General features: G+C 43.9%; 1 protein-coding gene across 3 annotated transcripts in view; it reads right to left on the minus strand.

Annotated features, from left to right (window-relative positions):
* LRP4 (LDL receptor related protein 4) overlaps positions 1 to 16473 on the minus strand; it is an 81418-nt gene that overhangs the window by 26498 nt on the left and 38447 nt on the right. For all 3 annotated transcript variants that reach the window (XM_050334821.1, XM_050334820.1, XM_050334822.1), the window contains exons 2-7: positions 15810 to 15956; positions 5719 to 5835; positions 3609 to 3722; positions 3051 to 3167; positions 460 to 588; positions 1 to 120 (exon numbers count right to left, since the gene is read on the minus strand). In XM_050334821.1, coding sequence (XP_050190778.1) covers positions 1 to 120; positions 460 to 588; positions 3051 to 3167; positions 3609 to 3722; positions 5719 to 5835; positions 15810 to 15956 — 744 coding nt within the window. The remainder of the gene's footprint in view (positions 121 to 459; positions 589 to 3050; positions 3168 to 3608; positions 3723 to 5718; positions 5836 to 15809; positions 15957 to 16473) is intronic.

Raw genomic sequence — 16473 nt, forward strand, 5'->3', positions numbered from 1 at the left:
TGCAGTTCCTCTCATCTGACTGGTCATCGCAGTCAAAGTCTCCATCACACCTCCAGCCAGCATTAATGCACAAGCCACTGTTGCACATGAACTCTCCAGAGCGACAAGGCTGGTGAGATGCTGCAGAGATGGTAGAAAAATACAAAGAGCAAACTCAGACCAACGTAACATCCCCAAAGCTCCTCAGTACCCCTTACCCTCCGTTATTACAGAACTTAATCCTGAATAGATTCCTCCCGGAAACTGCTTTAATTCCTGTAAGCAGAACTGCACTAACTACAGACTTCTCATCACTATTCTCACTTTCCAGAGCTAAAAACCCCTACTAATGAAAGAGTCAGCTTATGTGTGAACAATTAGATCGCTGTCTACACTGCAACCCCTCTCCAGCCTACGCGAAGTCCATTCAGGTTTGCAACTCAGATGCTTGGACCAGCACATCACCCTGCACTAACTTACAGCAGTCAGATTCATCAGACCAGTCCCCACAGTCATCGTCACCATCACAGTGGTAGATGTCCAAGATGCAGCGTCCATATGCACACTGGAACTCCTCCAAGCTGCAGGTGGCAGCTGGAACATCTGATGCTAACAATGGAATCAAAGAAAAAAATGCATGAGGTGACAGGGTACAATCCAGTTTAGAAGCAACCTTCTCAGTCCAGTAATGGACTAGCAAGTATTCAATGGAAGGGGGTTAGAAATTACTAGCCATTGTTGCATATCTCTGCATGACTTGTATCACTGAGAGGAACCTGAATGCTGCTTTTGCTTCACTGAAAAGCAGGTTAAACCTATATATAAAGTCACCCATGCAGACAATCCACTAAAAATAATTTTAAAAAAGTTACATAGGATGTTAGTCTATAAACATTTAACTTTTCAAGAGCCATTAAATTCTAGAGAAGCAAACAGCTATGAATAAGGAAGAGGATCCAAGAGTGTCACCTTCTATCTTATGCTTGAAACACTATGTCTTAGTAACCTCCAGAAAGTGTTTAAATTGCTTATTAAATCTGAAAAAGGTAGATACAAAAACAGATGGAAAAACAGAGATACCCTTTGAGGTAGCTCTCTGTTAAGGATTAAGGCATGTCAGAATGCAGTGTTAAAGTAGAGAGTGATTCCTTTAGAATTTTAACAAAAATAAGCACTTAGGGACCAAAGGAAGCAAGTAAGCAGCAAGATACCCAGGCCTTCACCTGACCTTTGAGGATTTCCCCCTCCCTTTCCTCTCAAGGTCTCACCAAAACAACCATGCCTTTTCAGTAAGGAGCGCTGCTAGAGAGATGACCCTGGGCAAAGCCCAACAGACTTATGGTCAAGGATTTGCCTGCTGTTCTCTGTTCAGCAGTACGCTAAGTGGGAAGGGATGGAAAATATTTTGAGTCCCACACAACAGAATCTGACACCTCTTCTCATACTCTCTGGAGAATCAACTGTTAGTTTCAGGCATACAAGTCTCCCAACTGAAGAGCTCTGAAAATAAATTCATTAAACAAAAGAGAAAAGGAAGACTGAAAAGAAAGAATAGTCTGGGAAGTGAATTTACACCTGTCTCTCCAACCTGAAGTAGTTGGTAGAGCCTGAAGAGTTTTAATTCAGTGAGTGTCCAGCAGCTGGATATGAAAATGTGTGTTAATGTCTGCCTCCTCAAAGGAGTCTGAAAGGAGTGTTTGGGTCTCCTTGAGGAGAAAATTAATTCAGTGACTTAAATTATCATGTTGTGTTTTCAATTATAATACACACATTCCCAAAAGAAAAATAAAATAAAAATAAAATAAAATAAAAAAAAAAACAAAAACAAAACAAAACACAAAAAAAAGAACAGTGCAGTCCCACCTTGTCCTGGATGAATGACAAGTATGATTGGAGATAAGATAAGGAAAAGATGACAACCACATGGATGAAGATGAAAGAACAGGAAGTAGCAAAACTGAGCTTCTTAGCAAGTTACTTAAAATGCCTTACGGAGACAAATGCCAGCCAGAACTGAAGTAGCATTCCAGCTCAGAGAAGCAGGGGCATCAGTTCTGGGGTACCCCTCCACTCCCACAGGAGGCAATGTTGGAACATCTGCCCTCCCTTCCTGAGTGTCCATCCACTGCCTTTGGTGAAGTGACAGGCAAGGGAATGAGAAAGGGAGAGGGGAAAAGGAGACGGAAAGAGGCTCCCTTCCTCCTAGAGCCTTTCCTGGCTCAGAAATGTTTGCAGCCCCTGGCTTCCTGCCAACTCTCATTATCTGGAGAGATAAAAGACAACTCCCCCATGTATCCACTCCCCCTGCCCTTCAGGAGATGGCAGCCCTGATCCCCCTCCCAGAGCCTTTTGAAGTTTCCTGCTATCTAGAACAAATTCTGCAAAATGCTCTCAAAGGAGAGCAGGGTGGGGGAAGGGACCACTGCAAGTCCCAGAGACACAGACAGCATTCACAGACACAGAAGACAGGCAGTGTGGGTCAGGAAGGGACACAAACTCGTGTCCCACTTGCTACAAGCCTGTGAAGGCAAAGGAGAAAACAACTGTTGTGGGTTCTCATGCCCTTCCCTTTCCCATCAGTCAGTTTTCGGGCAACATCCTGCAAAAAGCATCTAAGTGAAAAGAGATTGGGCAGGCAGGCAATCCCTATAGTGTGCAGTACCTGAGGATGCTGTCAATAAGCACCATCCCTCTTCCAAAATTTCAGTCAAGAGTCGGACAAGAGAAAAAAGAAGGGAATAGTTTTCTTCCCTTCCCCCCTGCCCTCCAGCTCCAACAGTTTTATATAGAGCTATCTTCAGTAAAGCATAAGCCTCCTGCTCTGACTCAAGGTCACAGCCATGAGAAGGAACAGAGAAGCAGAGAGGCATGGACAAAGTATGCCTGTGAGGTAACACGAGAGACACCACTCTCTTGTGCCCTCTGGGGTAGGCAGCTGATGACAGCATAGCTGCCAGTACAGGCAGGACTAACTTGTTTTTGATCTTGCTGCAGAAAACGTGCCAAAACCCAAAACAAGAACAGGTCCAAAGGGCTATTTCCTGTGGTTACAAAGGAAGGAGAGCACTTACGGCAATTCTCTTCATCTGAGCCATCTTTGCAGTCCGTGTCACCATCACAGAACCAGTGCTCAGCTATGCAGCTGCCGTCACTGCAGCGGAACTCCTTCTCTGAGCACTTTCTCATATCTGCAGAGACAGCAATGCAAACAAAGCCTTGGCTTTTATGAGAGAACCCAAAAAACCACTGTAGCATTCTCCTGAAGCTCCTAGGGCACGAGACTTCTCATTAAACCATACATACCCATGTCAGGCAGGGCCTGAGCAAAACCATCATTGTTCCTTTACTGGCACACAGTGCTGGATTCAAAAGGAATCCAATGGGACTTCACAAGTCACAGTGTCAAGGAACAAAAGGTCTCAAGTGATTTTCGTACCTTGCAGGTAAGCCACATAGCCTGAGATCCCAAGCAGCCAGCCCACGGAACAGAACGTCCCACAAGCCCAGCCCAGAAAAGCCAGTTGTGAGCCTTCACCATGCTCAGGGGATCCTAGAGCTGCACAGGTTGGAGTCTGCACAACTCCTTTTAAAGTATGGCAGGGCAGTACTTAGAGAACCACATTACTCACCACACTGCTCATCGCTGTTGTCGCCACAGTCATTGTCACCATCACAGTGCCACAGGCTGCGGATGCAGTATCCATTCTGACATGAGAACTCATCTTCCTCGCACTCCCGAGGAGCTGCAGGGACACAACGGGCACAAGGTGAAGGCAAGGCAAGAAGATTTAGCTTGCAGAACACCAAATGTGTGACATGTTACAAATCGAGCAACATCGTCCTCCGAGGACACCACAATGCTGGAGAGTTGATCTCCCCAACAATACCAGGAGAGTAACTGTGAGATTTCTTGAGTGTCTCTCTTCCATTCCATTCACAAGTCAACAGCACAGCTGGCTCTAAAACTTGAGAACGTAGGTTGAAAGAAGTACACAGAACAGAGAGACGAAGCCACCCATCCTGTGCTGGGATTCTAGCCTAGCCCAAGCCAGACTCGAGATATTCCAGCACAGGATAAAAAAAAAGGCAATCCAGGTCTCTTTTTAAAGGAATTAATAGGGCCTATCATTATCTAACAAATAACTGCTAATTGTATTATATTTCCACCTTTTTTTCACAACAATGCCAAAGCTGTCTTCAAAGGAAAGGGGAGGGAAAATTTTAACTTCCTCTTCTGAACATCTCAGTATTTGCAGCCTCATTCCACCCTGCTTGCCACTCTGCTAAGGAAGATTGCCTGCAGACCAGTGAAGAAAGGAAAGGGACTGCAAAATTAGCACCCGAGGACTTCATCCAACAGAAATCCTCCTATGGTTACTATTAATCTAAAAACCCCTAGGAATCTTTTATGCACAGAACCTTGCCCTCCTCCTTTCATTAATCTCTAAATCTTTTGATCACACACTTCTCCACTGTTGTCATAGATATGAGGGCATTGCAACATTTTATGAAAAACAGAAAACCAAACAGACCCTGACCTATATACTGATTCTTTCATTAATATATTTGAATATAGAGACCTGAGTTCCAGAGTATCACACATGATGTCAACCCCTGAACCTCTTTTCCCAGTCCTTTGTCCAAAAAGGGAGGCAAAGATCAGGGGTATACTGATCAAAAAGTGAACAGATTTCCATGCAAGGAGTGGACATGGAATACTTTGCAGTCAAGAGCTTTATTTTCACATTTCTTGAGATGGGGTTCCTTCATCAGAGTCACTCTGGAGCACCACGCACAGAACTTTTGTAGAATTCAAGGGCTGTGGAGTGATGCTTACTAAGGAGCTGCAACCACCTCAACCAGAGAGCAGAACAGTTCTGCTCCCAACTGCAGCCTGATGCCAGCCCTAGCAACCAGCACAGTTACAGCAAAGCTGAAGCTCCAGTGCTGCATAACACACTGGTTCTCTGGCATGTGTTGCCAAGTACAGACCTGATGATTTGTTGCAGGAGAATGAAAGTTGTATCCCTGACCCCCTTTTGCTAATGGGACAAGTAACTCTTGTCCTCAACACAAAGGGGAAAAGAGGGGGTTGAAAGTCAAAGACTCAGGCAAATTTCCTCCATTTTAATAATCTGTAGAAGCACATCAGCAATGCTCACAGCTAACAGGCTGTCGTGGCAAATCTTTTGAAGATGGCACCTCACATGGCAGCAGACTGTTAGCTTTCAGGGTAACCTGTCTCTGTGTGGGCAATATCCTTACAGTACCTCCATCTCAAGGAGCTCTGTTTGAAGGGACAGATGCTGGTGACAGCCCAGCACCACAGAAAAGTCAGACAGTGGAACCTGAGGCCACAGGAAGTCAGCCAGACATCCAGTTCAGTAGGATTTGGCAGGGGTTAGGTGTTTCCACGAACAGGGGAGGGCACAAAGAGCTCAGCTCAGGGAAGTGTTTCATGGGATATTAACTAGCAAGGCTGCAGGGCATAAACGGTTCTACAGCTGGATGGAGATGCGTCCCCTCCCCCAGAACAGGCAGCTGAACAGCAAGCCAGGTGCCAAGACAGAAGGGCTTAGAGGTACACACCTCTGTCAGAGTCAAGATACAGCTTATTTCAAGCCAGAAGTCTGATTCAGTGAATAAACTCTTCAATTCCTGCAATAAAAAGGGTCAACTTTCTCCAGCCATGGCTGGCAGGCACTGCACCCACCCTCTTCCCTCAGAGAGGTGACTTACGGCAGTCCTGTTCATCAGAATCATCCTCACAGTCATTGTCTCCATCGCAGACCCATGACCGGCGGATACATTTTCCGTTGTCACAGTGGAAGTCCAAGGGAGAGCAAGTGGGCAGCACTGTAAGAGCAAAGAAACACCTCATGGAGCTGCAGCCAGCTTCCTTCCTGAAAGCAAGGTTCCTTCCCTCCTGAGGGAGCAGGGCTACACCTCTCAGAAACAAAAGACATAAAATTTCAAGTCATCAGGAAGAGCTGTTCCTCAGATGGGGGGGCCAGGGTAGGTCTGTAGTTTGGCAGTCTCTCTTCCCCAGAGAAACACTGACCTTTCCACAATAAAGTAGCTGCTGCAATCCCCCCACTGAGTTATTTTTTTCTCTTTCATCCTTGAGCCTGCTGTCCTCCCATAACTGCATTTGTTTTATAACAAGCAAAATTATACTATCAACATCTTTCCCGCCTGTTTCCCAGTGCAGTCCATCCTGATTCTATTACACAGCAAGTTCTTTAGAAACACTGCTATAAGAAGCAATGTTTAGGGGAACAGGACTTTACAAGGCAACATGCTATAGCATGTGTTTCAGCATAGGGACTGCCAGGTTTTTTGTCAAGAAATCTGCAAGGAGAAGCTTAGAAGTAGGAATCCACTGCTTGGGATAATTTGCTGTACCTCAGGTGCAGGCAACCGAATCCAAACCCTGCTAGAGGTTTCCAGAAGGGACAGAAGAAGAGGACAGGGATGGGATGATGCTTGCCTACACAGGAGTCTGTTGGCAATGGAGTGGAACCACAAATCCACAGTGTTTGAAGAGGCCTGGAGCCACAAAGCTGGAATTCAAGGGGGAGCATCAGCCCTGTTCTTCCCCCCACAGATGAGAGGAACACTCAGCCTCAGGAGGTTCATACTTTTAAGTGCTGCCAGCTGTGATAGGCAAGGGGCTGCGCAAGACTGTTCCTGACAGGTGTGTTCTCCTAAGAACAACATTTGCTCGGCGATGTGAAGGGGCGAGGGCTAGAAAGGCTAGTGCCTGAAACCCTTTCATCCCAGCCCAGCTTGCCGACAGCATCTCCCATCTGTCACCAGGCAGGCCAGCCCTCCTCTGCTATGCTGCTACTCCTTCCCTTGCCAACACTATCCTGGAGGTGGGAGTATGAGGGGAGGAAGGTGGTTAAAAGCAGGTGAAGACAGCAGCCACACACAAAAGCAGAAGGATTTAATAAGGAGAACAGATAGTCACATTTTCAGCTTTTCCAGCTTTCTCAACCCCCTGTTTCCCCTTGGCCCAGGACTGCTGCCAATATCCTATGAGAGCAGCAAGGATTATATTACACTGAATCGTTCGCTGCTCTCTATAGCAAGTCCTCCAGCATATCTCACCAAGGGCTTGTCCTAAAAGCCCCTCACTGTAAGAATACACTAGACTAGTGCAGTTAAATTCAGACTTGCTCTAACGTCTCTTTTTCTAACCACAAATTCAGATCATCTCAGCTCTGTAGTGTGGCAGGTATAGGCATTTCTGTATCTGAGAACATCACTGCAGATGTAGCTGCCCTCAACACTCACAGAATTCGGCACTGGCCCTTGGGAGAAGGTCTCTCACATTATGTCCAGGATGTCACATGCAGATATTTATCCAGGCCATATCCAGCTACTTCTAGGCCTTAGAGGGGTATGAAGGAGAGGGAAGCATACAAAATCTGTATTTTCACCCTCCAGTTTTGACAGCACCCTGGTCTTCCAATAGCTGACCCATTTCCTTACATTGCACTTTCTCTGAGAACCCTTGTGTTGCTGCAGCGAAATGAAGAAGGAGCTTCCTCTTTTTCCCCAGGGAAGGTGGAAGTAGAAAACTCTCTGCTTCCCAAACTCTGCTTCCTAACAAAGCCAAGACATTTTTGGACTCGGATGGTCATTCCCACATATGAGACGTCTCTTCCCCAAGCTCAACTTCCATACACTGCGTGCTGAGCAAACCTTCCCTGGCCTCAGCTGCCGTTTCAGGACTACAACCATCCTCCCAGCTATGCTTGAGCGTGACTAATCACCAAAGGACTGCACAGAAGCCACCTGGAAGGGAATTTGCATGCTGACTCTCCAGGGGAGAATTCTTCAGGCTCCCAGAGGGTTAAGCCATTAGCGCTGGTTCAGATGGATACCATTATCCCACTGAACTGCTGCATCCCTTCATGAGGTAACAACACAAAATGAAATTCCACTCCTACAGGGAGCGGTTCAGCCAATTTCATACTCCCCCTAGATATAAAAATCGAGCTTCAAGCACAGGGGAGATAGAGCAGGGGAAAGAGAGCAAAATACAAACTGCTATGAGAACCAAATTCCCAACCCAGCAGACAAGTGTGTGCTAGCCAGACAACACTGGGGGTTGGGGGCAGTGGGGTGATGGGGGGGTTGTGTTAAATCCCCTTCTACAGGAGCTTTCATTTAAAGAAGGAATCAAAACCACAAACCCACTTAGACAAAAAATCCCAAACTAATGAATGAGGGCTAAGGTCTCACAGAGCAGAGGAACTGCCAATGTGATCAGGGCAGGGATCCACATATAATTGGAACCTGAATTTAATAACGGTCAGAGACAGATGCTTCAAAAGAAAATGCAAGAGATTCTGGGGGCAGCTTTCACTTGGCAGCAGTTTCTTCCTAACCCCTTCTTCCTAGCTCTGCCCTCCCAATCCACCATCCCTTCTTCCCATTAAAAAGCAAACTGCCTACGCAGAAAATTCCTCTTTCCTTCTATTTGTTCGAAACACATCAGGCTTCAGTTCCACTGTACAGCCCTTTCCTCTAAAGTTGTTATTAAGCTCTTTTGCTGGACATTTATTACTTCATATTTTGATGTGTTCTATTCCTATGGAGTTAAAGCCAAAGGCATATCACTAGCCCAGAGTGAATGTTTAGTACAGCTGAAAACACACTCAAAGTGTTTGGAAATTTGAACTTAGGAGGAAATTCAGAACTTAAGAGGTCACTCTTAGGACACTCAAACAACCTCCACTATATTTTGTCCTGACATGATGGAGCAGCTATGCAATCTACTAAGTGTATTGCTTTTACTCATATAGCTCATTTTAAAACCCATAGTCAGAAGAAGGGCACATGGCAATACAATTGAAGAAGCAGGAACTCCTTTCACTGACAGAGACAGAGTAAGACCTCTTCATCTTGCTGGAGGACAAGCTAGATTAGCATCTAGAAGACTAGAAACTGAACCCCCATATTCTCTTCCCAGCTTGATATAGATGCATGACCATAGGACAGTTCTGCCTCTTTAGCCCCCTTCTCCAACCCATAAAATGAAGGATATTTATTACTTCCTAAGACAGCTGCAACTCCTTCATAGCCATCACTTCAACTGATGAGCAAGCAATCACAGATTGCACTAACCTGCTTTCACCACTACTCACAGCAGGATTAGGTAATGCCAACATTAAACCCAGTTAAGACTCAACTCCCCTTCCCTGCTCAATTCCAGCTCGATCTCTCCATATCTATGCAAAGAAACAATATTTTCCTAAAAGAGATGAGCTAAGCCAAGCCCTAGAATGGGGCTGAAGGCAGGCAAATGCCTAGACAGAGAGGGACCAACTTGCCTCCCCTAGGCAGAGCAGAGGGGCAGGACAGGGAACAAGCCCAAGGAAGGGGAGCCAGTGGAAAGAGCAAGGCTGGGTAGCAACAGCTCAAGAGAACACATCTGTCAACCGACAGTGAGCAATACAAAAAGGCCTTTGAACTTCCAACCATTTCCCTGAGCTCATCCCTCTGCATGGTCACACTGGACATCATCCAAGGTTTCAGCAAAGCTAGGTCTATCATAAGCCTGCTAGTCCTCCCCCCTCCCAACTCCTATTACACAGGACGCTCTTTTATTGCCAAGCAGAAGGGGAAGGGGGAGGGCGGGGGAAAAGGGAAGTTTATAAGGTGAAACGCAGACTGAATCACGTCCCACTGTCCTTTGAACACTTTATCCCTATCGCCTGTGGTGAGCAGGTTGCTTTGTACCCCAGGACAGCAAGCAACCGGTGTTCAGGTCTGGAACACAGCAGTTTGAACAATACTGGTTGTTTAATAAGACAAACTCTCATTCATGCGAAGAACAAGAAGTTAATTTAAAAAATAAATACAAGCGAAAAAAATAATTTAAAAAAACCACCCTGCAGCCTGAACCCCAGCTATGCCCACAGTCATGCCTGTGTATGAGTACACAGATACCCTCAAACAGAGATCTGTTTGCTGAGATCTGCAGCTCAGTGGGCAAAAAGTCCAGTAACATAAGTAAAGGCTGTTAGTCTCAGGAAGAAATAGGATGTTACTCTCAGGAAGAAATAGGAGACACTGCATTTTACTAACAGATGTCTTGGAAACCCTCGTTCCAGAGTAACATAAAATGTTTCCAATCACATTGCTGAACTGTATTTAATGATGCTGTTGGTCAAAAGAAAGGAAAATTAAAAAGAAAAACAAAGAAAAAAATTAAAAGAGTATCACCACCCAATCTTTCACAGCCCTCTGATCACAAGCACTCTGCCTGAGGGGGCACTGCATTAATTCTGATGCCTTTTAAATGAAACACACAGACTCTGAGCTTAATAAAATGGCAAAGTTGCAGATACGGAACTCGTGTGTTTACATGAGAATACTGAACTCTTAACCGGAGTTCCTAATTCATAAAACTTGAAGTTTAGAAATGAAGCTTCACCTGAGCCATTGCATCTGAGCTCAAGACTGGTAATTAAGTGAAGGGCAGAGGGAAATTTTCTTTTAAAGTTTCCATTAATTTTAGTAAAAGATCTATGAGATTTTTATCCTCACAACACCTCAAAAATTTTCGTTGTGGGACTGATAAGCAGCTATACCGACAGTCCCGTTCCTGGCAAGAAAGAGACCCTCTCTTGGGCTTGAATGAATTGCAACTCAACAGGAACTGTGCAAATTTCCCAATGAGATGGGAACAGACACTTTTAGTAATCTTTAAGGTAAAAGGAGTAAATTCTTCCTTCAGCCCCTTTAAATTACAAAATATTGTACAACAGTGCATGGAGTAAGCAAGTAAGTCTGTGTCCCAAGAAGTTACCAATTTACAGGCTGGTTATATATGATACAGATCCAAAATTCACATCAAGAAGGCTCTTCTGGGGGGACAGTTATCACAGGATTTGACGTATCTTAGAAGAAACAGAACTATTTATGAATTCTCAGGCCAAGTTTACTCAGTTGTCCTTTCACCCTTGCCACAGGAAGTAGGACTCATTCACACCATGCTGGACTTCAAAGGGCATACAGGAGGGCAGAATGAAAACCATTCCTCTGCTTGCATGTGGCTTTCTTTAGGGACAGTCCAAAGTAGTCTCTGTTGGCGCAAGGCAGGAAGGCAGCTGAGCTACTCTGTGTATGTGTAGCAAACGCTTCCAAACCAGATCCTGTCAGCAAGCCAGAGAGCTGACACCAGAGAAAGCCTATGAAGCTGGCATGACAGCTGGGAGCTTGCTTATTGCTATTATTACTGCAGCACTCTGGCTTGTAAACATGATCCAGAGCAGGAAGCAAGCATGTCACGGAATAATTGGCTTCTATCACAGCAGGGCTTCAAATTTGCAAGGAAAACAGTTCCTGTCACAGGTAAGCAGAGGCAGGGCTCTCCCTAAAACAACGGGAAAACGCCTACAAGCGGCAGGCATTCCAAGGACACCAATACAAGTGCAAAGTGTCTGGGATGTGCGGAAATTGTACCATTTGAGGAAAAACTTAGCACAACCAACTCAGAAAGTGATAATTTGTTTTATAGTTTGTAAAAAAAACATTAAAAACTAAACAAAGTAAAACTCACCACATATTAAGAATTTATCTTGAAATTGAAAATGTCTCAAGGGAGTAAGTGCTCCATGTGCCTGCTCTAGTTTTTCATAGCTGTAACTCCTCTCACTGCCAAGTATCTTTCTTTTTTCTTTTTTTTTTACATCACATGCACTGCATTCCAAGCTGTCATTCTTTAACAAAGTGACAGATTACCCATTCAAGGTTAGAAAATTGCATTGATATAGAATTTAGTGAACTCCAATCAATTACTCGAGTACATGCAGTACTATATAGAGACAGATGCAAGACTGAATCTTGATTTGCTAAATCAATTTTCATCTTTACCCCCAGCCCATGTTTCACTCCCTTGCTTTATTAGGAGTCCAGTAGTCCAGTGTCTTCCCATTCTCCTGTCTTTTTCCCAAGGAAATAGAATTTTCTCAGGAACTTGCTCTTCTTGTTGTATTGGTTTACACTATACATATGAGCACGTGATACATGGAAGGAAAGTAAACCATAATAAAGTATGGTTACAGTTTTATTCCTCTGGAAAGTTAGGACATTCACAGGAGAAAAAAAGAAAATTCTAAAACTAGCTTGTAGCAGGCCAGCAGAAAGGTGGGATTCCTTGCAAACAATTCTTTTCACTCTTCTAATCAGAGACATCTACTTGATGATATTATAATTCCTGTCTTTAAAACTCAGAGCTGCACATCCATACATTGCTGGAAAAGAATCCAGATTGTTTTAGCATCTCATGAGAGTCCATATAAGTGGTTGCACTGATTGAGACTCACAAGTCAGCATGAACCACTGGGCCCATTCCAGCATGAAGACTAGCCCCATGGTTTCTGAGGAATCTCAGTAATTTTTTAACTAGGCCTTTAATATATCTGGGCCTTGCATGATGACTTCATCACAACAACCCAAACTTTCAGCTCAATATTTGTATTTAAAAGAAATCGATTGATTCCAAAACTGGTAAAAGTCAATAAATAAATATATAAGTCAAGTTCAAAACAGAGAAGGTCCAATATTTCACTCCATGAAAGCCATGCACTTAACATTTCTAGTCTCATTGCTTAAATTTTATTTTTGCTTTCTTATTTCCACTAAATCGCACTCAAAGTACTGCTGGCTGTCAGCTGAAAACGTTCTCCTCTTTGTATTTATTCTACCACAATGCAATATTCAAAAAGGCAACTCATATTCTAGTCCTTCCCCTTGAGTCACTTTTCTACTCTGAATAAATACTGCTCTTTATCTCCCCTCCTATCTTGTCAAATCTAATGTCCTTCTCGGTACATGTTAGCTTACCCCTCTCACTACATTGTAGAGACCTACAGCACAAGTCACGCTCTGAATGAGATCACAGAATTACAGAATCATCAAACTTGGAAGAGACCTTTGTCCAACTGTCAACCCAGCACCACCAAAACCACCCCTAAACCATAACCCCAAGTGACACATACAGACACCTCGAACACTTCCAGAGACAGTGACTCTATCATCTCCCTGGACAACTTATTCCAGTGCTTAATTGCTCTTTCAGTGAACATTTTTTTCTAATATCTAATCTGAATCTCTCCTGGTGCAACTTAAGGCCAGTATTATGGCCCCAATACTGAGCCCCAGGGAACACCACTGGTGACCGGCCACCAGCTGGATTTAACTCCAGTTCCCTGAATCATCCTTCTGACCCTTCTTGGAGATGCTATTTCCAGTCAAATGCAACTTCTCCAGTTAACCAGGACTGCTGGTAAATGATTGAAATTGGCTTGGCAAGTTCTTCCACCACCTCCCTCAGATGCTCTTGGGTGCATCCCATCTGGGCCCATAGACTTGGGGGTGTCTAATTGGCATAGCAGGTCACTAACCATTTCCTTCTGGATTATGAGGGCTTCAGTCAGGTTCCTGTCCCTAACTTCCAGCTCTGGGAGCTGGATATCCTAAGGACAACTGGTTTTGGCATCAAAGACTAAGGCAAAGAAGGCATTAAGTAACTCAACCTTTTCATCAGTTTCCTGACACTATGTTACCCTCTGCATCCACCAAAAGATGGAGACTCTCCTTAGCCCTCCTTTTGCTGTCAACAGAAACCTTTTTGTTGCCTTTAACTACAGTGGCCAACCATCTTTGAAACTGTACATTAAAGAAGGCAGAAATCAAATCCAGTTCCTACATTCTCTGCCTCACTTGGTCGTCTGCCTCTACCTTATATACTTCCCAACCTCCAGTCCCAAGAATATCAGCAGATTGATCATAGTTCAGTTCTACTTTCCATTTTGTACAGCTTCCACTCAAATACATATGGACCAGATCTCCTTAATATATTACAGATACACCATAACTTCAGCTTTACTGTGCAAGACCAAAGGTTCCTCTCTTTCAGGCCACAGAGAGACAAGATGCATCAGCAGATGCCAAGAGAAGAGTGCAACAGAGTCGCCTGCAAGTAAATGTTCTTCCTCAGAACACAGAATCTGCTTCTATTTGTAATACAAAGAATTCCCAAACAAGAGGTGGCATACTCATCTTTAACAGTCCTTAGTGGATTATACATCCATAAACTTGTGAGATTGCTGCCTGACAACGTTTGACATTTCAGAATCAATGTTTTGTGGCAAGGAGATTCACAGCTTAAGCATATGTTGTATGAACAAACAACTCCTTAGCTTTGAACCACCACCTGCTAGTTCCTATGGAAGATCTTATCTCTCCTGCCCCCCAGTCCTGCCATGCCTACTTGGCTTAAAACTTTTGGTGCTCAAAGTATAACACTGTTGAATTAAAAAGAAGATCATATCAACAGGTATCACCTAAATAGTTACTGAGCCCACCAAAAAAGACCCCAAACAATCCCACCATCATCCCCCTGTTTCCCCACCCCCCAGCAAACAAACAAACAAACAAACAAGGAATCTTCCTCTGTGCTTAATAATAAGCCAGTAAAACCAGTTTAGCTATTGGATATGCCTTACCTCCCCAAGCCCCTAATTCCTGCTCAGATTCTCCTTTTTCAGCCTGTGCAATTGTGCAAAGTCTCCTCCCTCCTGTTCTTCTGAGACTAACTTTATTTCTTCAGTTCCCAGATTCCCATTTCCTCTTTTTCGAGCACAGCAAGTTCTCATATTGGCCCTTTTCTTTACTGGACATAAACACGCAGGGTTTTCATCCCCTTTTTTGATTTCTCCAGTTAAGATCACTTCCTTACCCAACAACCCTTTCACTAATCATCTTTACACCAAACAGTGATCATCTCAATTTGCAGGTAGACTATTTACCAAAACCCCATTTTTCACTCAAGGTCTTCCACGTTGCTCAAATTTGCAAAATCTGAAGAAACAAGAAATGAGAAGGAAAAAAATTTTCACAAAGCTAGGTTGACATCTCCCACATTTAAGGAAGAAGAGATTCTCTAAAACAGTATTTCAAAGATGAGGAAAGCTCCTTTCCATACAACTAATCAACAGCAGAAACCAGGGAAGGTTAGAGAAAGATCCAGCAGAAGAAGATAAATTCCTCCTCATTCATGTTACTTGACAGAAGCCTTAAATCTTCAGCTCTAGGGTTTCCCTTCAGGAAAGGAGTTCCATGAAACTGAGCCTTTTTTTCCACCCTTCAATTCTACCACCGTCTGTGCAATCCAAAGAGATGAGGTAAGAAAGCAACTTACTTGTGACTCCAGGGAAAGAGGCTTTCTCTATTAATCTGTATCACGCTAAACCCACTCAAACTGACATTATACATCAGTTCTCACCTCGCTGGGCTCAGCTACAGAGATGTCAACACTATGCAGATACACAGTAGCATATCCCAAGACCAATGAATATTATTACGGTGTTTACCTTTCCCTCCCTTCATAGGGCAGCCAGGACATAAACTAGAATGTTACTTAAGAGGGCAGACACTCTGAAAACACTTCTTCACACTGTTTATTTCCCATTAATATTTACAGCAAACCCGTATAATTTAGTTCACAGATAGTGCTTTTGCAAGGGTGGGGAAAAAAAAAGTACTTCTCTCTCTTCCTCTTCTCCCTCTAAAATATTCATGTCCAACAGCCATCTAAAACCAGCTGCAAAAGCCAGAGTGGGTGTTTTGCTGTGCTTTATGTTGGTGCTCTGTTGGACTTTGAGTACTGAAGTCAGTCAAAAATAGGTCACCTACAACCCAAAACATCAGTCATACAAATGGTATGATTTGCCTGTAAAACAGAGAAGCACCTGCAGAGAAAAAGACATTCTATTTTCCCAAACCCAAGTCAAAGATGGTATTCTTACTGCAGCCATCTTCATCACTGTGGTCCCCACAGTCGTTGTCTCCATCACATTGCCACTGAGCAGGGATACACGTGCATTCACCAAAAGCACTGACAGCACATGTAAAATGATTACGTCCACAGGAGCATTCACTGCTACTCGTAACACCTGTAAAGGAAGAAGAAAGAAGATATTTTGAAGAGATCCATCTGTTTTAGGGTAAAAATTAAATACAATGTGACATCACAGTTTTTCTCCATGTACACACTCTATGCACGAACACATCCTCTACTGCAAAGGAAAACTTTCGCCCTCCTCACACTGTTGAAATCAGAGATCTATCACTATGCTCAGTTTCCTGGACTGGGGTGTTTGAAGGTGACAGCAAAGAGCAATCTGCCAAGAGACTTAGAAATCAGCTGAAAAATAACTCCGAACTAGTCACGAACAAATTCAAGGAATGTCAGGTATCAGAACACCCTTTCTATTTTACAAACTCACTCCTTTCCTAGAGCACCGCGCTGCTGCTGCTACACTTAGTTCTGACACCACAAGAGAAGGGGTAACTGTGGAGTAGAATCCTTTGTTAAACAAATGATTACTCTATCAATCACCAACCCCCTCAGGCTAGTCTGACTGGATATTTTTGCATGGTTCCTTCTTTCTGCAATCCAAACAGACCTAA

This window comes from Myiozetetes cayanensis, unplaced genomic scaffold (genome assembly GCF_022539395.1).
Source record: "Myiozetetes cayanensis isolate MyiCay16 unplaced genomic scaffold, myiCay2020 scf6-25, whole genome shotgun sequence".
Taxonomy (NCBI): Eukaryota; Metazoa; Chordata; class Aves; order Passeriformes; family Tyrannidae; genus Myiozetetes; species Myiozetetes cayanensis.